A 26016-nucleotide genomic window follows, 5' to 3' on the forward strand; every position below is an offset into this window, starting at 1 on the left:
GTAGACTTACTCCACTTAGACTTAAACTGCCCTGCAAAGGAAAACACTTGGAAATGCTTTGTTTTGTTTGTTTAAAAAGTTAAAAAAAGTCACTTGTTTTTTTTTTAAGATTAAGAAAATATTGGTTGAATTATAACCTATTTTATTAACTCACCAACACCTTTCTCGTGGCAGGAGATAATTTGAGGGGACATTACTGTTTCATCACAAAGTAGGTGTCAGCCAGTGGCTCTGAGGGGCAGTTAAATACCCCCAAAATATATACGATAAACAATTTGATTCTGTGGAAGGCAAAAGGATGACAAATAGCCCCAAAACATAATTATATTGCCATGCTACATAATTACAACAATTAATACACCATCTTCTGCATTCAGCCAATGTGGATAATATGGATATATTAGGAGTTTGAGTAAATCCGTACGTTATGCGAGATTTGCAAAACAATGAGGTTACAGGTCAGCTCCAGTAAAGCTGGGCCCAACGCTGTGACCCGAGAAAAAGAAACAGCGTTATCATTCATGAACACATAAAAGAAAATGACGGTCTGTGACCCGACAAAAAGGAACTCAGCTCCCATTTACACAAGATAGAGGGGTAAAACTTTTCTCAGAGCGGAAACAAAACGCGGATGTCTGGCGTGTGCGTGTGTGTGTGCGTGTGTGTGTGTGTGTGTGTGTGTGTGTGTGTGTGTGTGTGTGTGTGTGTGTGTGTGCGCGCGCGCGCGCGCGAGTCGAGTGTGTCAGCCAGCCGCTCTCATGTGCTCGGACGTCATCTGCGTCCCTCCCTCTCCGTTATCCCCTCACTCCTCCTTCTGTCGGCTCCTCTCGCTCCGCTCTCGTGCCGGCCCGTCCTCCGCCTCCGCCCGGCCCGACACCCGGACAGACCCCGCAGACTCACAGAGACACACCAGAGGGGGGAGATTGGTCGGGAGACGACGTAAAGGGAAAACATAGACTGAACATTTGTTGGGGCGGGGGTGGGCTACATTGGGGGTCGCATTGCAGCATCTCACGCATTCTCCCACCTGGGGGACTTTTATGTGTTTTGCTCCCTATCAGTGTCGTTATTACGAGGTGAAACCAACTTTGCACGTCATGAAAAGGTGTAAAAATCTGAGCGGATGCTAAACTTGGATCCCAACGCTGCTCTCAACAGGACCGTTAGGTTTTTTTTTTTAGCTAGTTAGCTCGCGAGGTGGGTACCTGGGACGACTTGGTGGAACAATACAAAAGAATATTTTTTAATCGCAAGCCGTGTTTCACGCTCCACTGCGAGGACGAACAGCAAAGTAAGTACCGTTTCACTTTTATGTCGTAGAGCCGACGTTATTCGTGTATCTTCGCGTTAACAGCGGGCGCACGCTCCCATCCTTTACTTCACGCTGACGTCATCACGCAATCATCTAGAAATCTGGTAATACAATATAAGAAACGTGTCCCTGCAGGTATTTTAATGGCAAAACAATACGCGAATGTTGGGTTACTGTTGTAACTAAGCCAGCTATATGAAAGTCAGTCGTAAACGTTGATGGTTGTGTCACATGGAGACCGCATGAAGACACGGGAAAGCCTCGCGCGTGGCCCCGTGGTGGGTCGGTTTTTAAAGTTTGCTAACTAGCATCACATTAGGTCAAATCATCACAAAGCAGACCAGCCACACCACGGATATACAGATAAAAGGCTCCGGGTGAGAGCACGTGTAGAACATTTTATATCATGTCTGTTTGTTTTTAATAACAGTGATTTATTTTAGTTTGGGACCTCCCTCCTGATGCTACCATTGTGGTTTTCACTTAGCTTCTCCTCTGACGTCTTCCCCTTATTGGATAGCTACGCTTTGGCTTGTATGAACACCACAGGTACAAAGAACACAAGCGTATCAAAGATTGTATGATAATAAATCTATCTTAAATTGAGATAGGGTTTAGACTAAGTGACAGGAAGTATTGATGAATATGATGGGAATAGTGTTGTTATGTTGAACCAGATGAAAATCACCATCTCAGCTTAATGCAAATCTATGACATTATAATAGCATAGTATTTGAGCATTTGATTGTTCCAGCTTCTCAATTTTCAGCCTGTCTCTGATAATTGTAAAGTGTAGGTTTTGGGATCAGGGTCATAGTTTCATAGAACAATTCATCGAAATGATGATTGGCATATTAATAAATGATGAAAGTTATTGTTCCTCAGACTATAGGATACTCTGCGATTGTCAATTTCAAAGACTTACTGAATAATTCACGGGGAAGAGAAACCCTCTTATTAATGGAAGCTCTGTATCCAGGTCAAACATTATGTTAGCTCCACAGAACCGTGACAACATCTTTAGATTTTAGTTTATCTCTCCTTAATCTGGACAGAAAATAACTTCAACTATCACCTGTCAATGATTACAGCTTATACTTCTTCAGCTCTGTTCACTGTCTAATGAGTAATTCACTTGAAGACACAAATCATTAGCATTTAGAGTTTAGACGCTACAGAAATAATAGCCTCACATATACCCAGGGGGCATCTAATTGCTCTGGGCAAGCTAACTTTACTTATTCAAAGGGAATAATGAGCCTGAAGCCAGTGAGAATTTAGGAAAATCAACATGACAATATTACCTTCACACCTCCCGAATAGGCCTATTCAAATCAGTCTGCAGACTGATTGAATCTCATCATTAATAATTCATGAGAGTCACAGATCAGTGTCAAATGTATTGAAATTGACTTTCTTTTGGATATAAGAAATATGAAGAACATGATTGAATAACAGTGGTAAAACGGGTCTTTTTTCTGTCTGTCTGCTTTTGGGACGATTTGGCATTTTCTCCCACTTGCATTATATCAATTTTCGCAATCTCGGTGTTTGCGTAACCACTGTATCTTGTACTTTAGCACAAATTACCATAGACTGTTTTGGGTCAAACCGAGATCCAGAGGAACGTGTAAAATGAGAAGGATGTGTCTGATTCAACCTGAAAATGTCCAACGCATGACCCGAGTTAAAGCTGAATAACTGTATGCCGAGAGCAGGCCAGCCTCCTGAACTGACACTTCATCTCACAATATGCATTCAGGATGTCAAAGTTTGTACGGTGATATGCAAACTGAGGCTGCATGTTAGACCACAATCAATTAATGTTCTCAGTTTAGAAGGTAGATATACTTACTAGTGAGAAGCTGGAAACAGTAGATATGTATAATTATTAATAAGAAAAAATGACTAAAACAAAACAGTAGCTCAATTTCTTTTGTAAATTCATTGATTGAATAATCCTTTCAGCTTCATGAGACACCACATAGCATATTAATTAAATGCCTTAAAAGTTATCAGTTCCGTTATAAAAGATGGCTCATGACATAATTTTACTACAACATCACAGTCAATTTGCAAAACAGAGTCATCAGTCAAATGTTTTATTACTGGTTTATTGTCTTCTTCATTGTTGCAGAAAAATCCTTCACATCAGTCGTGAACGGCATTACTGAGGGATAATTACATCAGTCCAATACCTCAGGCTTAGAGCTGGGTATTATTTCTAATCTTATTATTCTAGTGCTAATATGATACCTGAGTTGTGACACTGATTCCTCATTGTACTTATTCAATTACCTCACAGTAATGAACGCAACAACTTTTTAAACAAAAAAAGGTTCTTATTTTCCCAAACTTGTTTAATCTCCTCTTAAATTAATACATAAAAATAAAAAAACAGCAAAATAAAATCTAATCTAAATTTAGCTAAAATTATTTTACTCTGATCAAGGAATATGAAAACCTGAATCTGAACACATTAAATGCTCACAATCAGCCCCTGACAAATCTTTACTGCAGTACTCACAAAGTGTCGATTTTCCTGTCTATGCAATATTTCAAATCTGATTTGAACTACTGTAAAGTTTAAGGCCAAGAAATAATTCAAGACTGCTTACTGCTGAATGACTAAGTGTCTTTTTTCCTTCTTTGTTTTATGACCAGTTGTGATATGAGCTTGTAGTCAATGTGTCGTTATGTCACTGACTTATCAAACCTTCCAGCTTGAGATTCTGAGATCGACTTTGAGCTCTCAAGTGTACGACGTCGCAGCGGTCCGTCTCCTAGTCCTTTAAAAAAGTTGTGGTTTGAATTACTCAGCTCTGAGTGAACCGCTTAAGTATGGATGGATATGAGTAATTGGGTGCACATAGATGGTGTGTTTTGAGTGACTCACTGCAACTGTCTCATGACTTGTATTCCTCTTGTCGATTCAGTCTCATATCATTCAGATAAACAAAGTGTTCTGTTAGGTTACTGTAAAACTCCATACAAAGTTATTAATCTGTGCAGAGTCAAAGGTGAAGTGCTCCCTTAGTATGGTGGCAGTATGTGTACATTATCTAAATATTCCTCACTATGAACTATATGTTCATAGTGAGGAATAGAGCGCAGACAGTAAACTTCCTTTCTCCCTCCCCTGCCAGAGGCATCCTTTGTTTTTATTGGACCTTTGAAATGGTCAGAGTCTGGTCATGTGATCCAGTGGGCCAATGGGATGTGTTTTAAGGAAAGCTGAGCAGGGAAAGCGCCTTAATGTGCTGAATTCAGTAGATTATCTCAACTAGAAACCCTAAAATAAAAAACCCTCATTATAAATCGCCTTCACGCATCAGTGATACAAAATATACATATGTTTTCCTTGTTTAGTTGCAAGTAAATATGATTGTTTATTGTTGTATGTCTGTGTATGCTTGTATGTTTAGCATGAGTACACTTTCGCATGGTTTATAGTCGGTTGTTATAAACAAGAATCATTTAATACAGCGAGAAGTCAACAGAGTCTACCTGAACTATTTTATTTTTACTCATTTCGGGATCTATTTTTGGTTAGATCACACTGTTTCTTACAAAGCCAAACATGCACACAAACAAGCTGTTCAGCAGAGCATGAGAGTAGTAAGGACACACCAGGAGAAGTGAGATGTTGTGCTACTGAAGTGGAAGAGTTGGCAAAATAACTGGGAAAAATATGTCACCCTTCCCATCCACCACCACCTGTGGTTAGGAGAGAGACGGGTAGAGAGAGAGACAGGGAGAGAGAGGAAAGCCCGGTGCTCGGCCAGCCGTGCTGTTGCAACAGGAAACGGGGCTATGACTAACATGACATGATGTGGAAAATAACCAACACAGTGAAGCACAACATTGTCTCATGGACAGTGTCAGAGCAGCAATGTGTTTGATCTGTAACTTAATGAAGGGAAATTCCAAGGGCTGATCTGAATAAATTGCAACTCAAGACAAAGATGAGGGCTTTTTTGATACCGACCAAAGTGTGTCTGTAAAACTATTACCAATAATCATATCTGATCAGATTTTCTGAGTCCAGACCTTTAGAACCGCCCACTCAGCCGAGTTTGAGTGGACAGAGTGAAACGAGTTGACAATTCTGTCTGAGATCAGGCAAACTTATTCTTTTGTCACATTTAAATCAAAATGTTACCAACATGTAGGTTCAAGTCCACGTGCGTCTCTTTGTATTAAGATTTTGCAACTTTTGTAAAGTTGAAGCGATTAGGGGATATTTTGATAAGTCTATCGATAAACAAAACAAAAATATATTATATAGTGAATTAAGTCACAATACTCTGGTTCTGGCGTTTTAAATGTGACTTTTTGGTGTTTTTGTTAGTTTTTAATGAAAATAATCTAAATACCATGGGGTTTTATTCTATTGGTCAGAAGAAATTCAGTGTGAAGAAATCACCTTTGGGATCTAGGAAAGTGTTTCTTTTCTTTTGACATTTTGTTAAGCAAACGCTTAATCAATGAAGTAATCAGTAGATTATTTGTTAATGTAAGTGATTGTTTAGAAATTTTAATGATTTTAACCTATTTGCACTAAACACACTGTTACTTTGTTTAGAAGTCCTGAGCAAAGTTTTGAACCACACTGCTTCTCTTTCTGCAAACCTATACCAGACCTTTACATCCAAGATAAAGTCAAGGGAGGGGAGGGGGGCATTGCACATGGCTCTCCAGGCCAAAGAAGGAATCCTTCTGGATTATTGGTGGGGAGCAGCAGGTTGGGGATAAGAGTATAAATGAAGAAGTTACAGGGCTCTGCCATTTACAGCTAAAGTGGGGAGAAGGGGAGTTACTGTCAATCTGCAATGGGACTCCAGAGATGGAGTGTGTGGGCGCCTTCGCTGCTCTGCACATATGGATGAATCATGACTCACATCTCTCAGCCGCTAGTTCTCCCTTAGCGCCACTCCTTTTACTCTCTTTCTCTGCCACTCCCTAAACTTAGCAGCAGCAATGTTCATCTCTGTACTCTCTAAACAGTCACAGCTGCTCTCAACAGTCCTGGTGTTAAAGCACAAAGCTCAGTTGTTGGTCTGATTTCTCCTCCCTCACGTTGGCCTCCTCAGCTGAACTCCCAACATGCTGCTTGTGTTCTGTTATATGCATTAGGAAAAACCAATAGGCAGGCTTCCAGTGAGAGAAAAACTTTAGTGTCATCATCTAGTTCCCTTAATAGCATGGTAGCAAACATTCCCAATCACAGATGTCTTCCCCTACAGCCAAACCCGCATATCTGCTGCCCTAAAGCCCTTAAACAAACCTATAGACCTATAGTTTATGAATTCAGATTTTAGGTGGAACAGTATTTTTCTGGGTGTGGATTCGGCCTCTACAACTTGTGTATCTTGGGTCTTGAGCTTTACAACCTTCTATACGCATAGAGTTGGTGCTGACTCCTTGTGTCTCCCGTGTTGCAGGATGCTGTCGGGGCTGAGCGAGTGGTTCTGGCAGGAGCGGCGGTGGTTTCCAAAGGGCCTGGGCTGGGCCGACCTGGAAGATCGCGATGGACGGGTATACGCTAAAGCCCACGACTTGTGGGTGGCGCTGCCCATTGCCCTGATATTCCTCATTATCCGTCAGATCTTTGAAAGGTCAGTCCATCTGTCACTAAATATCTTTGCCCCTGATCTAAGTCGTTGGTTATTTATTTAAACAGTCGCTTCCTCTGTATTTGAACATGTTTCTGCCCAGCCTCTTATCTTTTTAATTTGAATGCTGTCTTCTCATCCGTTTCTTTCTCATTTAGTTTGCCCAGTAAATCAGTATCTCTCTGACCTTGAATTAGTTTTATTTTATTTTATTATATTTATCCATTATACATATCCTTTGTTTGCCTCAAATTTAATTTCTCACAAATTAAAAGACTTTCCCTGATTGCAGCTCGTACTGTAAATTCGCTCCATTTCATCTCCTTTTAATATTTACAACCATGTTGTGATTGCAGGACAGTGGCTACACCCCTGGCTTCTCTGCTCGGGGTGAAGGAGACGGTGCGGCTCAAAGTCCCTCATAACCCCACACTTGATTCCTACTACTGTAACATTTCCAAAACCCCCACACAGGTACATGTTTGAACGTACCTACTTTAAAAATACAGAGTTGTGCTGTGTGTTTGGTCAGGTAATTGAATAATTAAATTGGATCTCTTTGTGCCAGACTTCAATAGCAAGTCTTTGCCAGCAGACCGGCTTTTCAGGAAGACAAGTGCAGCGATGGTTCAGAAGACGAAGGAACCAGGACAGACCGAGTTTGCTAAAAAAGTTTCGAGAGGCCAGGTAAACAGCCGCACACACACACGTTTTAAATATTTATATATATTATATATATATATAAATATAAATATATATATATATATATATATATAAATATATATATATATATATATATGTATATATATTCATATATATACATATATATATATATATATATATATATATATATATATATATATATATATATATATATATATATATATATACACACACACATATATATACACACACATATATATACACACATATATACATACACATGTCTATAGAGTTATGGCTCAGGTTGAAGCAGCTGCTAACAGCTGGTGTTCCTCTGGCTATATGAGTACATATCTGAGGGCAAAAGTAGCCCTCTATTTTTAACATGCACCCATTATAATGTCACTCTGCTGCTACCATGACTGTAGCCCCGACTCTTCTGTCTCACACACACAAATCCATTTACCCACACTCATTACCACAGGTCCTCTGCAACAGGGGCTCTGTCACCAGTGTGGGTTATATTTATGTGGGAGCATTAACTGAGTTAAGTCAACAGCACGATCACCTGATAAAACAAGGCTAATGAGACTAGCTAGTGTAAGCTGGCAGGATTCACACTGTGTTAACAGATGACACTTAGAATATCTGAGCAGTACTACAAATAACCATCTTAAAGAGTGCCATAAACAGCAACAGATAGTATAACTGTTAGCATGACCAGGACTGACAAACAGGCAGTGCATGGAGACAAATAGGATTTGTTAATGCATTACTCCACTCCATGTGTTGTGCTCAATGTATAACTTCTCTGTAGTGACATTGTCATATTCACGTGTGTCGACAGAGCCATAACGTTTTTACACCACCTAAAGAGTCAGTTCACCCAAATTACTAGAAGAAATACTGTCGTTGTAAACAGTTTTCACTGGAATTAAAGGAATAGTCCCTGTAAAAATCATTCTTGAAGTTGGCAACAGCAGTTTAAAAAAACATAAGGTTGCTGTCCCGGAGCGTTTGAATAGATCACATGATTTCCGGCAGTAGATGGGATTGCTCAATTGCTTGGAAATGTTTTATTAGCGCTTCAACGTTAAAGGATTGGTTTGCATGTTAAAACAAGTCAGATGCCCATAAAGGCCCATAGGCTTGTTGTAACAGTTCCTCCTAGTCATACTGGACATAAAGATATGTCATGTTACTCCGTACATATGGGCACCGACTTTGAAAAATAGGAATCTATCCTTCAACTCATGAGTGCTTAAAGGGCTCTGAACCACCTGCAACATTTACATTCCACAACAACTGGACAACTCCATCAGCTGATATTGATTTTGTCATCCAATAAAAGTGTTGACAGTGTGTTCTGAGTTATTCACATTAATAGGAACACTCGCTGAGGATTTGTCTCAACATGACTTCTCATTTTGTCGTGGAGGCCAGAATCTTTGAAAAATATAGTGAAGTGACCCTTTAATCTGCAAGAAGAGAAATCATTGTGATGTCCATGTGTGTGAATGACATTATGTAAGCCAATTGACTTTCTTCATATGACGCTTGTGTGCATGTGACTGTCGCTCCCCGGTTTTGATGAGTCTTTTGCCGTGCGAGGTATCACATTTCGCTTTTGAATCAATTTGTTGTTTGTGTGCACACAACCGGCTTTCTGTTACTCTCCCTTACTTTCCCCACTGGTGTATCACTTACACTCTGTGTCTCTTCTTTGTACTGTTTGTCTCTTCTGCTGTGAAATCCCCTCTACACCTGTACTCAAGGCTGCAGCGAGAATGACCCCCTCACTGTCCCTGTTACCGGATTCCCTGGCAGGAAACTGTCTGACAGCGCTCATTGTGTGAGAGCACGTGTTTGGCTGTCCGTGTGTGTGTGTGTCCTGATTTGACATTCTTAGTGCCATTCACCAGATTTTTCCTCGCTGTTCATTCAGCCTGGCATTTCATTCTGGCATTCTTATGTGTTTGGGACTGTGTGTTTGTGATGTGTTCATGTGTCTGCTGGTAGAAAATGCGTCTATCGTCTTTTCCCCATTGACTGAGTAGAAAGTTTGTTTGTATGTGTGTGTGTGTGTGTGTGTTCTCTTGCAGTTGGAGATTTACCTTTTACCTTCTTGCTTTCATTGCTGGCCTGGCCGCCCTCATCGATGTGAGTACTGCCATGTTAACCTCGACCTCTCCTCCTCATGTCTCTGTATGTCTCCATGCTCATTCGTCATCTGCCCTGTCATTGTGACATGGCGGTTTCCACAGTACTCAGTCTGTTTTTGCTGTGATAACCTCACGTCTTGCACAGTCAGAAGGGCAGCACTAACTCATTGCTGAGTTAGTAATACACCTGTTGAGCTTTGATGTCTCATTCAAATCGCATATCTCGTTCCAGAAACCTTGGCTGTATGACCTGAAGGAGATGTGGCAAGGTTTCCCTGTGTTGGTAAGTCATTGGGATGGCCAATGTACACTGAATGCACCAGGGTACCTGAGGAAAAATAGAAAATCAGAAGCGCAGAAAATGCTAAATAATTTCCGGATTGGAGGACACTATTTTTTGACTGGTATAACTGTGAAATGGGTATATAATTGCATTCTTTGTGGTATAAATACGTCTTAAATTTGACACAAATCAAAAGACACAGTCCAAATATAGAGTCCCAAACAATATAATATTCGAAAATCGGCTCATCATTTAATTAATTTCTTCAACATAAATGCAAAGATACATCAGTTGGTCACTCTCTTCTGTAATAATTAACTAAATATGATTGACTTTTGGAGTCTTGGCCATACAAAATAAGCTTTTTGTATGTCTCTGCCAAGGCTCTGAGGACTTATAATGAACATTTTTCACTATTTTTAAACATTATTATTGACCAAACTATTAATGAATTGATCAAGAGAATACAGATAATAATATCAATCAGTAATAGTGATGATGGCTCATTGAAGCCCTAGTTCCCATTATAGTTTTGTTCAAATTGGTGTATTGATTTTGAAAGTAAAGCTCTGTTTCCTCTTCTTCAGACTCTCCTCCCATCTCAGTATTGGTACTATATGATTGAGCTGGGTTTCTACAGCTCTTTGCTCTTCAGTGTGGCTTCTGATGTCAAACGCAAAGTGAGTGAATTTATTGATCTCTTCTTCAGTTCAGGTAGTATAAAACAACACTTTAACGGTAACAGAAGGAACAGATACACAGCAGTAATTGATAATGGAAAACAAATATAGTCCACAGAAACAGCATTTTATGTTCCACATTTATATGGTTATTCAACATGATTCACTGTAAGTGAGAGGAAGACAAAGTCTGTTCTTACTCTCTGAACAACTTGACACCTGGCTGGACATTAGACTGTTGTTACACGTGCGTTTGTATGTCTGTGTGTGTGTGTGTGTGTGTGTGTGTGTGTGTGTGTGTGTGTGTGTGTGTGTGTGTGTGTGTGTGTGTGTGTGTGTGTGTGTGTGTGTGAACGTTTGTGTGAGTGAGTGTTTGGACTTTGCACAGCCAGGGTCAGCTGAGCGTAGTGGGAGAAAATCTTGCAAAAAAGACACCTCTGAAAAGATTATTCAAACCTAGATGCTTCATAAGCAGAGTTTACCACTTCTAACTCACTCACACTCACAAATGTTGACTCTCTCACACACACACACGCTTAAAATATGTGACAAAAATATGTATTCCCAACATTATCCTTTTGTCAGAACAACCATGTCTCCTTTTGCTCTTTAGGACTTCAAGGAGCAAATCGTTCACCATGTGGCGACCATCCTCCTCATCAGCTTCTCCTGGTGCGTTAACTACATCCGTGCTGGAACTCTCATCATGCTGGTTCACGACTCCTCCGATTACTTTCTTGAGGTAAAGGCCATTCATACATTTATATTATTTTGATTAGTACACAAGCAAACATATATTAATCGGGCAAGTATGAATTATCATCACCACCTCTTGTCCCTGCAAGATTTGTTCACACTGAGTGCAATAAATTAGATACATTTAGACACACACTGCCACCTTGTGGAGAAAACTACACTTAGGTCATCTTTGGTTGAAAAGAGGCAAACCGACTACCATTTTCATTCAGGAAACAAACATTACATATGCATCTGCAACAGACCTATTAAACTCTTTCTTTCTTCCCCTGACAGTCAGCAAAGATGTTCAACTATGCTGGGTGGCGAAATGCCTGTAACTACATCTTCATTGTATTTGCTGCAATCTTCATTATCACTCGGCTGGTCATCTTTCCCTTTTGGTACACACACATTTTAAACAGTTGTGTCGACATATTATTGTAATATTCACCTGTATGTTATTTAAGTTACCTTGCCCATGATCCTCTCTATCTCTATTTCAGGATTATTTACTGTACTTGGGTTTACCCGGTGACCATCTATGAACCCTTCTTTGGCTACTACTTCTTCAATGGACTTTTGATGGTTCTGCAGTGTCTTCATATCTTTTGGGCTGTCCTCATCATACGCATAGCAATCCGCTTCCTCACCCACAATGTAAGCAGACAATCAAATCTAATACAAAGTTCAATATTCGGGTTTCCCTCAAATTAATCTTAAACATTTCTAAAGGATCAAAATCTCACAAGCATACCCAGAGATATCAGCCTTTGTATTATATGCATCTTTCTTACTTGTCCAAAACTTGGTGTCTACATTATCCACAATACAACTCAATCACTGACAGTTTTTTTTGGAGATTTGGGTGTTTTATGCCAATAGCAGTTAATGTCTCCAAGGAGCAGGCTACAGAGGTCAAGGAGGAGCACTTGCTTCTAACTCCACACACCCAAATTAAAAAAAGAAAGAAAAAGAAACATGCACATTATTAAATTTCTTCTGTGCATTTGACCCATCCTTGGTTGGGGGGGCAGTACCAAGGGGTTGAGTGTTGTGCTCAGAGACACTTCGACATGTGAGGGGGGGCTAGCTCGTGGCAACCACTCATCCCCCTGAGCTACAGCCAGCCCAAAGGCACCGCTGGGATTTGAACCCAGGATCTCCTGTTTACTAAACAGGCACTTTAACCAACTAAGCCACAGTGCCGATGTAAAGAAAGTGACATCACTTGAGACAATATATCAGACTTGATGTAGCGCCTGGCGCCACACAATGCTTATACAGTTTGTTTCTGCACCAATACATACTTTGATGTTCCCCTTGAAAGAAAAATAATTATGTTAGTTGACATGTTGAAGTGCCATGGAAGTAATATAGGAATATTAAAATCCATGTCATTTTACAGGTTAAGTTTGTTCTGACACTGGCCAGAGCTCCAGGAGACTTTGAGCATTGATTTATTGACACATTTCTGACTCTTTTTTTGATTGTTTTTCAGGAAAAAGTGGACGATGAAAGGAGTGACAAAGATGAAACAGATGAATCAGAAGAGGAGGAGGTAGAGGAGGATATCAAACACATGAAGAAGAATGGGCCGGTACAGAACGGTCACACGGTCCACAACAACAACCACAGCAAGACAGAGTGAAAGCAAACAAGTGTCAGGACGAACAAATGTGAGACGGACTCATAGCCCTCGGTAGGGGAGCAGGAGGGAGAGACGAAAAGAGTGAGAAAGAAGAAAAGATTATAGGTTGGGGGGGAGTCATTCCCCTAAAATCAAGAACAGCAGGTATTCTGAGGAAATTTGACACTGTTACTTTTGCACAACACAAAAACGCATTCGTCCTTTTAGAGGGCACAGAGGTCCGGCAGATGATACACACTACATTAAGTGACTAGGCCGTTGAGCTTTGACATGAGACAAAAATGTGTCGTCGATCAGTATGTAAGTCCAAAAAATTCAAAGAGACAGGGGAGAAAATGGAGGAGGGGGGTGATGGTGCTTCTTCCTCGCTTTCCGTGTTCTGTGTGCCTTAGAGACAGCTTATGGCTGTTAAAATGCCATTAAAAATAAAGCGTTATGCTTTAATCTTGTGTTGCTGTATTTCGTTGCATCTTTTTTTTTCTAATATAAAGAACAAAAGAGAAAACCAGACAATAGGGCATTCCCTAAATTTCTTTCTATGCAATTACACAAGTGTTCAGCTGTTGCAACGTCTTTGCACAAACACACAGTGTCTCTGCTACACTGTAATAGCGTGCAGGGGGCCTCCGTGCCTCGGCCCCCTAATGCGGCCTGTGCCATTTATAAATCTGTCTGCCTTTTAAGGTTTAAGGAGTAAATTTGGTGTCAGTTCTTTCTCTAAACATAAATAACATCTTGCTTTCTTGTTTTAATCCATGTTTTATTCTTAAACCAGCAAATCTCATTATTTAAAATTCTTTGTTCCAAAAGAAACAACTGACCTGCAAAGGTTATCATTCTCAATTCTTCGCGGTCTGAACAGTAAGAAATACCCAGAAACGAGTGCTCAGCACAAACACTGCAATACAAATCTCAGCTTCCTGCTAGTTTTTGACGGAGCTGAATGTTTTTGCGTTTCTGGTTTGGCTGAAGCTGTTTGATCCAGTTGTGTTGTGAATCGCACTGACGCTGCCACTCGCTGTAAACCGATGACTCAATATAATCTTTGCAAAGGTGGGTTGTTCGATTAAAATGGGACAGACTAAAGATTTCCAGAGCTTACTAATGGGGGCCAGATTTCTTCAATTCACTGCCTTGTAGCCTGAGTTATGTTTGTTAACCTGGGTTAGAGTTTTAAATGTTGATCTAAGTGAATGATTTTAAGTATGATTGTGTTTATGAAACTGGTTTTACAGGTGTTGTTATTTGATGTTAAGGAGGTAAACTCACGAGACTCACGAGGATTCAAGAAATTAATGTTCCTGTTTTGTTGTTATGCTTTAAAGTTGTTTGTATGTTAAGTGCCTTATCTGTAATGTATGGGAAGCTCTCTCTCCTGTCTTCATGGTCACTCATCACTCTTTCCTGTCTTCACCAACTCAGTATTTTCCTCCCTCCACTGTCTCATCCATCAGTCACTCCACTTCCTTACAGATTACCTCCCTTTCAAACTCACTCATTCCACCACCACGTTGTTTTTTACTAACCCAGACCAACCAGCAACCTCTCTTACTCTGATACAGAAGAAACAGCTGTGTCCTAATTACCGTGGTATTTTTTTTATTATTGTGTTGTTCAATGATGCCTAAGTATTGTTATTAATAATAAAAGCAAAGATCATGAATCACAATAAAAGCACATTTTTTTACCCATCATGTCAGTAAATACTTTACATTTATAATTGCCAGTAAATAAAACAAAAACATTAGAACATTTAATTGAAATTACATCTGGCTTAATGTTAAAATACATCAAAACATTTTAAAGAGTTTTTAAATCATCTCAAGTCATCCTGTTAATTGTATTAATGTATTCACTCAAGACAATAGCCCTAATAATCAGACCTCTCACATTTAAAATGACTTATGTACTTCTTCGGTGAAAACCCAATGCATTTATTCAACTGCTGTTCTTTCAATTTTGAGATATCTGTGCTTTACTGGAATATATGTTTTACTTTAACTCGAAATATTGACCTTTTTACTCCACTGCATTATTTGAGCAGATACTATTCTCCATACAAAACATATAATGAGCTAATAACATATTGTAAATTAATACTACATAGAGTAGATCAAATCATATCCACATTTACAACAGGTCAGTCATGACAAGTAGCATTTTAGTATATAATTGAAGAGCACATTAACTCAATACTTTAGTATCAAAAGTGAAGTCAGAAGTGGAATATTTAATATAAATTATAAAGTAGCACAACATTGAAATACTAATACGTAAACCTTGTAAATTGTTATTTAGTACGATACTCGAGTTGCTTGTTGACTAGTTACTGGAACTGGGGACGTATTTATTGATGTATTTATTTTACAGGTCTGCAGGTTCCTCCGCTGTCAGAGGGGCGAAGCAAAACACGGATTTCCCAACGTGTGACGTCATTTGTATCTGACTCTTGACGTCCAATAGGAAGCGAAGAAAAGAAAAGAGTAGACAGCTTCTGCTCTGTAGCCTGAAGCGCCATCTTGGATAGAAAAGGGGGATTTAAACCGAGAAAAACAGGAATTGGTCAAGTGAAATCTTCCCTTTTGTCAGTGTGTTAGGTCCTTGTGCGTTTATAACACAAAGCAAAGGCGCGCACGTGAGGACTTCAACTGGCCACTTGTTAGCCTTCACCCAGCTAACAAGAGGAGGGGTGAAGGGTTTTGGGGGAAATCTTTTTTTTTTTCGGCAGCTGAAGTTGTTTGTTTATGTTATTTCAGACGGACATGTCCTCTTCAAACACAGGTAAAAAGCTTTAAAAGTCACTGTGATTGTTTAGTCGTATAGTGTTGTGCAATTGTTCCTGAGTTGCGAGAAAGAAGGTTTTAGAGCCAACGAGGACAGTTTCCTAAAGGTTGCGTGACAGCGGCGGCTAAGTGCTAGCTTAGCAGCTAAAGCTCGCTAACATTGGCTTCTCGCTGACTTAAAATAACTATGTGATAGTTTTGCAAGTCTAAATGAGTTAAGGTTAAAAAGGCACTTATCCGAGTCACCTGACAACCAAGCTGCGGTTGGTTAGCTCGGTCCATGCGTTTGTATTTAGGTCCAGATTTATATCTGGAACGAGATGCTACGTTTAGCTTCGACAGTAGCTTAGTGTCCTGGTTGTCTTTGCTCTCTTCAATCTACAAACGCTAATCACGGATAGTTGACGTGGAGCTAACTTAATGTTGAACACACAGGTTGTGAATTATTCCAATGTCAGTTGCGTGCGGTACTGCCAGTGTGTGTTTGTGCTTCAGTAACATGGTTTAGTTTCTCTTTGAAAGCTCGAGGCTCAAGAGGAAGTCACCTGTCATCACTGCTACATGTCTTCTCTCCGTGCCTCTGTGTTATTTATAGAGTTAACAGACCCAAATCTGGGTCTGGGGGCAAGTGGAACCCAAGGAAGTGGCGGGGCTGTTGTACCAAAAGGGGCCAACAAAAGAAGAGCTGCGTAAGTGTGTGTTTGTATGTGTGTTATTGGTAATTTCTGTGCTGGTATTTTTAATTTGCTGACTGGTTTAGTTTAGTTTTTGACACTAGGTCAACATTATTGTGAGAATATTTGTTTGATATGCGTCTCATTTCTCCTTTTGACAGGCCAGACTTTGATGACGACGATGATGATGACGAAGGAAACAAGTTGTTCAGGTTAATTTGTCTCTTGTTTCTGATTGTTCTGTCATAAAGCAAGATGAGGTCCATCAAGTGTTTGGATTGTCGAGGCTGCTGCCATAACAATCAATGTTTTCTCTGATTTTCCTCAGGTGTGACGATGAATCAGGAGGCGGCAATGACAAAGAGCGCTTTGCCAGGTAGGAGGACGAATCAAGCGATGCATGTGTGAAGGGTGTGTAGGGGTGCAACATTATTTATACAACAGGTACCCCCATGCTGCACTCATCTGCTTTTCAATACTTTTTTTTTTTACTCCTACACTTATTTTTATTTTGGTAGGGATTTTTGGGCTTGTGTTTTAGTGGGTTGGTTTCATTTCCAGGCTTTTGGAAGAAGATCAGAGTTTTGCAGATAAGGAAAAACAAGCCAGGTATGGTCTGTACCACTGTAGAAGGCTCCCTCTCCTGCTTGTATCCATATCAATATTGAATGCACTGTTCAAATACTATCTTGTCCTGGTGCGACTCCAGCACATCGTTATTTTGACAGCACAAAATGACTGGTATGTTTCGCCGCTCTATGCGTCTATTTTTGTGCCCGTCAGAATGTTATGCTTCTTTACCCCAGGCAGCTTGTTGGCTTTTTCAGCCCACCACTGTTTTATATGTCACTAACTGCTACGCTGTGTGTGACTCGGGGACTTTTTTCACTTTGGTAATCCCTTTTTCTTGAGCAACTTTCCTCTTTCTTTTTTTCCCCCTCTCAGGAGATCTAAGTGGTCGTTCTCTCTCTGCACTACCTCTCTTTTGTCACCAACTGGCCCAAAAGGCCAGACTCTTGTTTTATCACTATACTTTTTTTTAACTTTTTTTTTTACAGATAATTGATTTATAGTTTTGTGTAACCATTATTTATTTCACCTTCTCTCATTCTCACCTCTTTCTCCTAGTTGGCATACTTACATTGTAGCATTAACTCTAAACTCTACTCCATGTTGTCCACCTGCCCATCTGTTTTCCCCATCTCGATCCCTCCTATCCTGTCTACCTCTTCCTTCGTCATTTCCTCGCTTCAGGGAGAACCACAGTGAGATTGAGAGGCGAAGGCGGAACAAGATGACCGCCTACATCACAGAATTGTCAGACATGGTGCCCACCTGCAGTGCACTCGCAAGGAAGCCAGACAAACTAACTATCCTGCGAATGGCTGTGTCCCATATGAAGTCTCTAAGGGGAAGTGGCAGTACTAACTCGGATGGGTCGTACAAACCTTCCTTTCTCACTGACCAGGTATGAGCTGTGTGAGAGAAATGTAGAAATTGAGGTGTGAATACCTCTTCTTAGTTTTCTCACAGGGTAGCTGGAGAGCTGTCACTATTTTCACTCGCAGTCTTTGACGTTGCTGGTGTAATCTAGTTTTGTAATGTTAAAACAGAAAAGAATATATATAAATCTAAATATGCAGTTACTGTAGGTGAGCCTTTTGTGCCTAAAATTTGCTGCCATCTGTCTATAGGAACTGAAGCACCTCATTTTAGAGGCAGCCGACGGCTTCCTGTTTGTGGTCTCATGCGAGACTGGCCGCATTGTTTACGTCTCTGACTCCCTGACACCCGTGCTCAACCAGGCACAGTCTGAATGGCTGGGCTCCTCCCTGTACGATCAGCTCCACCCGGATGATACAGAAAAGCTCAGAGAGCAGCTCTCTACTGCCGAGAATAATAACACAGGTACACGGCATACGCTGACACTAAATATGCAGACAGTAGAAGATTTGTTATATCTATTACTTCCCAGAATGTCTTTGTAAATAAAGATATGTTGACACATGACCACTCATTACACCCTTGATGGTGTCTATTCTTTGTTTACCATTAAAGGGAGGATGTTGGACTTGAAGACAGGAACAGTAAAGAAAGAAGGTCAGCAGGCATCATCGAGAATGAGTATGGGAGCCCGTCGATCGTTCATCTGCAGAATGAGGTGTGACTCAAACTACATTTAGTGATCCAGTTCATCATTTATGTTGATATATCTCCTGTTGTATAAGTTGTTCATGTTGTGGCCCGTGTTTATTTGCAGGTGTGGCTCTTGTCCAGTGGAACCGTTGTCCATGAACAGACTGAACTTCCTGAGGAATAGAAATAGGTGACCACAACCAAACGGTTTCTTTTACTTTTAGTTTTTTAAAATGGAGTTGTGATTGCACTGCAGAAATAAACATGCGTAGCCTAGTAGCAATAAAATGCACGTTAGCACAATTTTACCACTGGCACAGTTTGAGACTGATTTATTTGTTTAAGTGTATATTTTATAATTTCTTCCTTTTTCCTCAGGAATGGTTTGGGTGTTGCTAAAGAAGGAGAGCCGCAGTATGTAGTGGTCCACTGTACAGGATACATCAAGTCCTGGCCCCCTTCAGGTAAAATTAGTAATTTTACTATGGTTAGCCATATGTAGCTTATTTGACTAGACCCTGTAAATGATGCTAAATCTCTTTTATGAGTTATTCCTAACAAATTTGCGTGTTTGTTTTAGGAGTATCATTAACTGACGATGAATCAGACAACACTCAGGGAAGTCGCTACTGTCTCGTTGCAATTGGGCGATTACAGGTATGATGAAAAAAATATATATCTATCTATATTAATATTATTTATCACTTAAGTAAATTGAAAATATAAGGAATTTAAATGAATGTGATTCATGCACAATGTGGTTTTGATCCTTTAGCACTGTGGCGTTAGCTTGCATCCTTCACGCTTTAGTAATCGTGCTCAAATCTTTTCCCTTTCTTTAGGTAACTTGTTGCCCTGGTGATACAGACGTCAACAGTATTAGTGTTCCAGTGGAGTTCATCTCACGCCATAACTGTCAGGGCATGTTCACCTTTGTGGACCACCGCTGCATGGCAGCTGTCGGCTACCAGCCACAGGTAAGACTCTCTGCTTGTGGAAATGTCAGGTGGCATCCTCGAACAACCTTTTGTGTCAGAAGTTGCCGTTAATGTCTTCTTAACTTATCAGGGTTTTATTCTCTGCTGTGTGTTGCAGGAATTATTGGGGAAGAACATTCTCGAGTTTGCCTACTCTGAAGACCAGGGCTTACTAAGAGACAGCTTCCAACAGGTAGGACAATCTGGACATGTGCAGCTTTTTGAGGACTTTATTTCTGTTTGTCTCTTGTGTTTGTACAACCACATTAATTGGTTTAAATGCACATACAAGAATGAAAGAAAAGATGAATACAGATTAGAGTAATTCAAAGTCAGACTAAAACTGACCAAAGAGGCCTCTAAGCCTGAGTCAGACACATTTTTCCAGCTAAAAAATGTACTATCGGTACAATTCGGAGACATTTATGCTGGAAAGAAAACTGCTCCCTCTCTCGAAAGAACCTGACTACCTGTGTAACCTGATATCTCCATATAACTTTGCTTATTGTGTGCATTGATTATGAAAATACCAGATTGTGACTGTTTGGTGTCCTGAATTTTTGCCCACAGGTGGTGAAGCTGAAGGGCCAAGTGCTGTCGGTGATGTTTCGGTTTCGCTCCAAATCGAGAGAATGGATCTGGATGAGAACCAGCTCCTTCACCTTCCAGAACCCGTTTTCAGAGGAGATTGAGTATATCATCTGTACAAACGTCAATGTCAAGTGAGTCACCCACAGATTTTACCAATACTGATACTTATGTCACACGGTTACACAATCAAATGCGGTACATAATGAAACCATTGACGTTTTGACCTGTGACTTTTGTGAAAGCAATGCTGAATGCTTGCGTATCACCCTCCATCCCCAGTTCCTCTTACGCCCTGACCACAACCCCTTTTATTACACCACACACTGATCACTCTCTCCCTACACCTCTCCTCTGCACCCATCTCTGATTGTGGGACAGTAGAAACTCAACTCAGGACCCCCTCCCACCCATCTCCTCCCCAGTGGGTGCGCTGCCCCCCTCCCTGGGTCAGAGCAGTCCAAACTGCCCTCCTGTAATGCTCAGCCCTGGGCAGGTGGCTGCCAGGTGAGACCAGGCCTGGCCTGACAATCCTCCCCCTGCATGGGAGAACAAGGGCTGTTTCTTCATGGGAAACTACAGCTGTTTCTAGCAAACTGCCGTCTTCTGTTTTTAGTTGTCATTTCCTTCTGTGGGTGATTCTTCTCCACTGTATTTGCCCCTGTAGTGTTTAGAAAAGTAGTGCTGTTTTCTAATAAGAAGCATGTCTCATAGTAAGTAGTTTTCTATAACAGACCTTTCCTGTCACTGTCTTACTCTTCTCTCCTCATTTCTCTTTTATGTTGCCATGGTGACCGGTGGCGGGTTGAGTGCTATTTTGTCAGCAGGTGTTCGGGCTTCTCACTCAACAGTGGAGGGGCATGGAAATGGAAATGAGGCTATTTTAGACCGTCTCTCTGTCCTTCTGTGTTTCCCTTTTCAGGCAGTTGCAGCAGCAGCAGCAGGCTGAGCTGGAGGGAGGTGGAGCCAGAGACGGTCTCTATGAGGCAGGACCAATCACCCTCTCACAGGTTAGGCCATGCACGTGTGGGGACACATGAATGTACAGTACATGTCCAGTTTGATTGCAGCATAGATTGCGCCCTGTTCCTCTTAGGTCCTTTGTCCCCTAGTCCCCTTGGTCCGGCATTTTTGTGGCAGGATGTTGATTATTTGCTTTGGAGGAAAACGGAGCCGGATGTTGAGAGAGACCCATTATCACGGCTGCTTATTGTTCATGCTTGAATTAAATGGAAAACCTGGCAAACCTAATCAGTCAGCTCACCGTTGAACAAAACACTGTGTTTGTCATGGACTTTGAAAACTGTTTTCCTTTGCTAAAGAAGACAGATATTAAGCTATTTTAGTCACTCTTTTCTGCTATGCGTTATGAAATGCATCTCTCTATTGAGCACTCACTCCTTTCTGCACACACTGTCTCATAACAATCACAAAAGCTACAGGGCCTACAGATGGTAGTACAACAAGTTATATGGAGAGTAAATTATAGAATCATGTAAATATTCGCCTCGACAGAGATTTAACAAAATGTCAGTTAAACTGCTCTGGAACTGTGCCAGTAGTGGTTACGACGAGCAACACAGTATTCTACTCAACCACTTGCCGATGGCAGAGCACTTAATATTTACTTTATGCCATATGTTATGTCCTCCTTATTTACTCAGTTTTTCTAATATTAGGACTGCTGCTTCTGTCTACCCAGTAAGAGTAGAAGTTGTTATATTGTAAAGACAAATCTGTGGTTTCAGCCAACAAACAAATTTACAAACTATTTTGAGATCAGGAGTTATGTCACTGGCTACCATGATTTCAGGCTCCTTTCTCTATTATGAATGTCTTTAGATTAATTACAGAAAGAAACTGATTATTTTGGTGGTCCTCAGATGCCGGTGCAGCCAGTGATTGCAGCAGGTCCCGACCACAGCAAGAGCCTTGAGAAGCCAGAGCTGTACCCCTCCCTTTTCCAAGGCCCAGATCAGACCAAAGGCCTGCCCTCGACCTCTACTCCCACCACACAGATCTACCCCCCAGCCAATAGCTTCGCTGCTGGTCGTTCCAATGATGCATACAGGTAGGAATAGGTCTTCAGCGTGTGTACATTTCTGAGCATGTGGTTTCATGTGCACCAGATCTTAAACCTGAAGGTTATTTTTAATCTAATCCCTTTCTTGGCACTCTTTCAGACAGTTATTATTAATTACCACAAATTAACAAACATGGCACGTCACAGAAAGCAGGAGCATATCTATAGTTCTTATCCTGTTATCTTGAAGTCTAATTAGTTTATATTATTTAACCTGCAAATCCTCAATAACCATTTAGCATATTGTAATTCAAGTGGTCTTAAAGAAAACTAGACTTCTGCACCTCCACTTGGCTCTGTTTTCAGGCTTTAGAAAATGTAGCGCGTGACGGGATACTTGGCCAGTCACGGGTCATTTCAGAGAGAGGCGTTCCTATTGGCTGCTCTATACATGCAAGTCCAACATTGGCAACAACTGCCTCCAATGCACAACATTTTTCTCTTCTTTTCTTTGTGAACTGCCCAGATTTAACTTCGAATTACTGTGTCAAACTCAGTTAGTGGTGTACTAAATTTACGATCTGAAGACAATGGGGTGGTTATCTACTGTAAACTATTTAACAGCCACAGTGACTCCTTGCTATTCAGAACATGGGTGAATTGACACATTTATGTCTCGAGGCAGAGCTAGTGGGGGAACTTCTTTGTATGATATTGGTTTGTGCGAACAACAACAGATGGGACAACTCCCATTTCCCTCAAATGTGAGTCTACCACATAAAGGGTTTACAAGGATAAAGACTCCCCCAATGTGTGCTAAGTTGGTGCAGATGCTAAAGATGATGGTCCCTTCAGAATGCATTCCTAAAAGCAGTTGTAGTATCCTTCAAGTATTTACTCACTGCTATGCTGACTTTGAATAGGATTTCTTTAATTGCTGCTAATCTTTAATACATACTGGGTTTTCATCAGATTTTATTTTTGAAGATTATGTCAACAAAGTTTTAAAATGTATCATTTATGTTATTTTCTCGCAGTAGTTGATATTCAGGTTACATAGTTCGCACTCCCTATACTTTTGTCTGCAGGCCAGTCAACATGACTCCACAGATGCCACAGCCAGCCCACTCGGCAGGGCAGATGCTGGCTCAGATGTCTCGTCAGAATGGCGCCCCGCAGTCGGTCACCCCCTCCAGCACTGGCAGCCCCCTTCATGGAGGACCAGCAGGAGGATGGCCTGGAGCTGCTGCTGGACTCGGACCACAATTTAATAACCAGGTAAGTCAGTACAACAAAATTCATTACCCTTTGATGATATGTTTAGTTGATCTTTCTTCACAAATGAGACTTTTTATGGTTTGTCCTAGTTATTGATCATCACTTATTTACATGGTAACTAAATTGAGTTACTTTTCCAATTCTAACCAGCAGGTGGCTCCACAAGCTGCAAAGACCATGTCTCCACAGTTTGCGCCCATGGTAGGATTTGGCGGTGGCTCTTCCAACTCTTTTGTCCAGATGCCTACAGGTGCTGCTCCCACCCAAACCAACAATGCAAACTACCCGCCCATTAATGCACATGCCAGCCTCAACGGCAATGGTTATGGTAGGTTGTGTGCTTGTATCCGTGAACCTGTGTGTCTCTCTCTGCGTTCTTCTGGTGCATCATCTCACCCTGCTGTGCTTCATCCCAGATGGCTCTCGGTCCGGGCCGCAGTTCCCGTCTCGAGCAGCAGAGGCAGTGTGGCCCCAGTGGCAAGGCCAGCAGCACTCGCAGAGTAACGCAGAGCAGCATCCTCATGCGCAGGGCAACCAGCAAGACATTTTTCCTGTGAGTGAAACAAGCCGAATCTCTCTCTCTCTCAAGCACCTTTTTCTCCCTTTCTCTGTCACTCAATTAATAAACGTCTCTTAATCCGATTCAGGATGTGTTGTCTATGCTGGACCAGCCTGCCAACTTCAACGGTGATGACTTTGAGATTCCCATGTACCCCGCGTTTGACCAGTGACCCGGTCAATACTTCTCAGCTGGGCCACCCCTTTTGTCTTCTTGAGTCTTTTTGCCCTCACTCTTCCTTATACTGTATGGCTCGTATAGCTTTTCTGCTCCTCTTTTCTTCCTGCTCCTGAGAGAAGCACTCTTCTCTTGCTATGCATGGCTTAAATTGCACTGTTGCAAGCCATTTAAAGAAGGAATGATATATCTGACTGCAGATATAAAGTGTAGGAAAATCAAGGATTTGCTACTGACAATAAGACAATTGTTTTACAAATATTACAACCATTGTAAGGCTGCGTTCACACCAAATGCAAAGATGCAAATGTAACGTGAACAATTTGCATGCCACTGTCGCGAAAGCCTATCGGCCTTGAGATGCTGGCACCGATCAGAGCCAACAGGTCAGCAAACTGGCTACTGATCAGCCTCAAGTAGCGCTGGAAGCGTCAGACGCAGTTCCTGGAGGAGTCTGAAATTCACCGGGCTGTGTACAGTACGGATAATATTATGGACGCAAACACAAGCGTGGTCAATGTTCTGAAGTTTGTGGGAGAGCCACAACATGTGCAAAGCAGAAGTGGTTACTTCTTCCATGGTGGATGGTGGAAAGAACTTATTCCATGGAGATAAGCAACTGCTCCTCTTTAGTGCGAATGACACGAATAACCACAAATATTCCAGCGAGTGTGTGTGTATATATATATATATATATATATATATATATATATATATATATATATATATATATATATATATATATATATATATATATATATATATATACACATACACATATACACACACACACACACACACACACTTGAATAGACTAAAGAAAACTCTTGTAAAAATACACAGGAAGTTAAAGCACACACACAACAGCCTTTTGTTCTGAAATGTTCCTAGTTTTTCTCAGGCGTTGATGAAGAGTGTCTTTTGCTGTTTTACCCTTTTTTAGCATGTAGACCAATCACTCCAATCGTTGATTTAAACTCTCAGGAATTTGCAGGAGTGTACAGCTTTGGTGATTTGTTTTGTTGTTGTAATTCTCAGCTGTGTCACGCAAACTACCACTGCCTGTGCTAACCTCGCTCACAGTTTTAAATCCACAGCATGTCTCTGCATGTCAATGGAGCACTTCTACAATGTGTAGATTTGTACTTAACACAGTTTTCTATATACCTTGGTGGCTTCGCCTATACATTTAATTATTTTGTGTTTTCGCTTGAGGAACACATGTTTTTTTTTCCTTATTAAATGATGTCCTCCAACAGACGTACAGTGTTAACAATTGCTACATACTGTTTGTCTAGGTGCCTGTTGGAAATGTATACAATCTATTTTTCTTTGCCTACAGAATCATATATATACAGTATTAATGTGTATGTATGTAAAATGGATGCATACAGTATCATCAACTGTAACACAGTCCTAGGGTCTCTGACTTGCTTGATAATCTTCTTTGTGTTGTCCTGCATTACCCTGTACCAAGTATAGGCTTTTTGTACTCCTTTTGTAAAAGAAATATAAAGAAAAGGAAATCACAGCAATAATTAACAAGCAGGAATTGAGTACTTTTAAAGCCATTCTTTATTTGTTGTCAAATGTGTCCCTTGATTATTCTTATTCTAAAATGGAGAGCTATGGTAGTAATGTTGGATTTATTGTTATTTTGAAACTAATGAACTCTCTATCGCCCTATTCTGATTGGTATTTAATGAATCGTTTGATCATG

General features: G+C 40.8%; 2 protein-coding genes and 1 non-coding gene across 10 annotated transcripts; 2 read left to right on the plus strand and 1 right to left on the minus strand.

Moving 5' to 3' along the window:
- Positions 1-820: 820 nt before the first annotated feature.
- Positions 821-14764, plus strand: LOC137781509 (ceramide synthase 2-like). Of its 4 annotated transcripts, none has more exons than XM_068570304.1 (11): positions 821-1291; positions 6757-6930; positions 7284-7401; positions 7496-7614; positions 9693-9750; positions 9985-10035; positions 10623-10715; positions 11329-11457; positions 11748-11854; positions 11957-12110; positions 12952-14764. In XM_068570304.1, exons 2-11 carry the CDS (start codon positions 6758-6760, stop codon positions 13099-13101), a joined length of 1152 nt encoding a protein of 383 aa, XP_068426405.1. In that variant the 5' UTR covers positions 821-1291; position 6757; the 3' UTR covers positions 13102-14764. The 4 variants fall into 4 exon arrangements, with proteins under 4 accessions (XP_068426405.1, XP_068426407.1, XP_068426408.1 ...); XM_068570306.1 differs by lacking the exon at positions 821-1291 and adding an exon at positions 1366-1416; XM_068570307.1 differs by lacking the exon at positions 821-1291 and adding an exon at positions 1602-1689.
- Positions 12586-12659, minus strand: trnat-agu (transfer RNA threonine (anticodon AGU)). The gene has a single exon. It is a non-coding gene; the product is annotated as a tRNA-Thr (tRNA).
- Positions 14765-15578: 814 nt separating the features above from the next.
- On the plus strand, positions 15579-24963 carry arnt (aryl hydrocarbon receptor nuclear translocator). 5 transcript variants are annotated; one of them, XM_068569734.1, is made up of 20 exons: positions 15579-15882; positions 16480-16573; positions 16720-16770; positions 16887-16934; positions 17813-18026; positions 18253-18466; positions 18617-18719; positions 18819-18884; positions 19073-19158; positions 19275-19351; positions 19537-19671; positions 19790-19864; positions 20242-20393; positions 20641-20766; positions 21182-21269; positions 22143-22330; positions 23371-23560; positions 23711-23888; positions 23977-24113; positions 24208-24963. In XM_068569734.1, the coding sequence occupies exons 1-20, from the start codon at positions 15846-15848 to the stop codon at positions 24289-24291; spliced, it is 2343 nt and encodes a 780-aa protein (XP_068425835.1). In that variant the 5' UTR covers positions 15579-15845; the 3' UTR covers positions 24292-24963. The 5 variants fall into 5 exon arrangements, with proteins under 5 accessions (XP_068425835.1, XP_068425837.1, XP_068425836.1 ...); XM_068569736.1 differs by having other exon boundaries at positions 23714-23888; XM_068569735.1 differs by having other exon boundaries at positions 20644-20766.
- Positions 24964-26016: the final 1053 nt, after the last annotated feature.

This window comes from Clinocottus analis, unplaced genomic scaffold (assembly GCF_023055335.1).
Source record: "Clinocottus analis isolate CAN_PGR_092001 unplaced genomic scaffold, fCliAna1.0.p SCAF_9, whole genome shotgun sequence".
In the NCBI taxonomy this organism is placed as follows: Eukaryota; Metazoa; Chordata; class Actinopteri; order Perciformes; family Cottidae; genus Clinocottus; species Clinocottus analis.

Excerpts from the sequence above, each read along its gene's own strand:
- LOC137781509 (XM_068570304.1), top strand. The coding sequence starts at position 6,758 with ATGCTGTCGGGGCTGAGCGAGTGGTTCTGGCAGGAGCGGCGGTGGTTT. Across the intron at positions 6,931-7,283 it reads ATCCGTCAGATCTTTGAAAG|GACAGTGGCTACACCCCTGG; the intron begins GTCAGTCCATCT and ends TTGTGATTGCAG. Across the intron at positions 11,855-11,956 it reads CTGGTCATCTTTCCCTTTTG|GATTATTTACTGTACTTGGG; the intron begins GTACACACACAT and ends TCTCTATTTCAG.
- arnt (XM_068569734.1), top strand. The coding sequence starts at position 15,846 with ATGTTATTTCAGACGGACATGTCCTCTTCAAACACAG. Across the intron at positions 15,883-16,479 it reads CATGTCCTCTTCAAACACAG|AGTTAACAGACCCAAATCTG; the intron begins GTAAAAAGCTTT and ends TGTTATTTATAG. Across the intron at positions 20,394-20,640 it reads TGTACAAACGTCAATGTCAA|TAGAAACTCAACTCAGGACC; the intron begins GTGAGTCACCCA and ends ATTGTGGGACAG.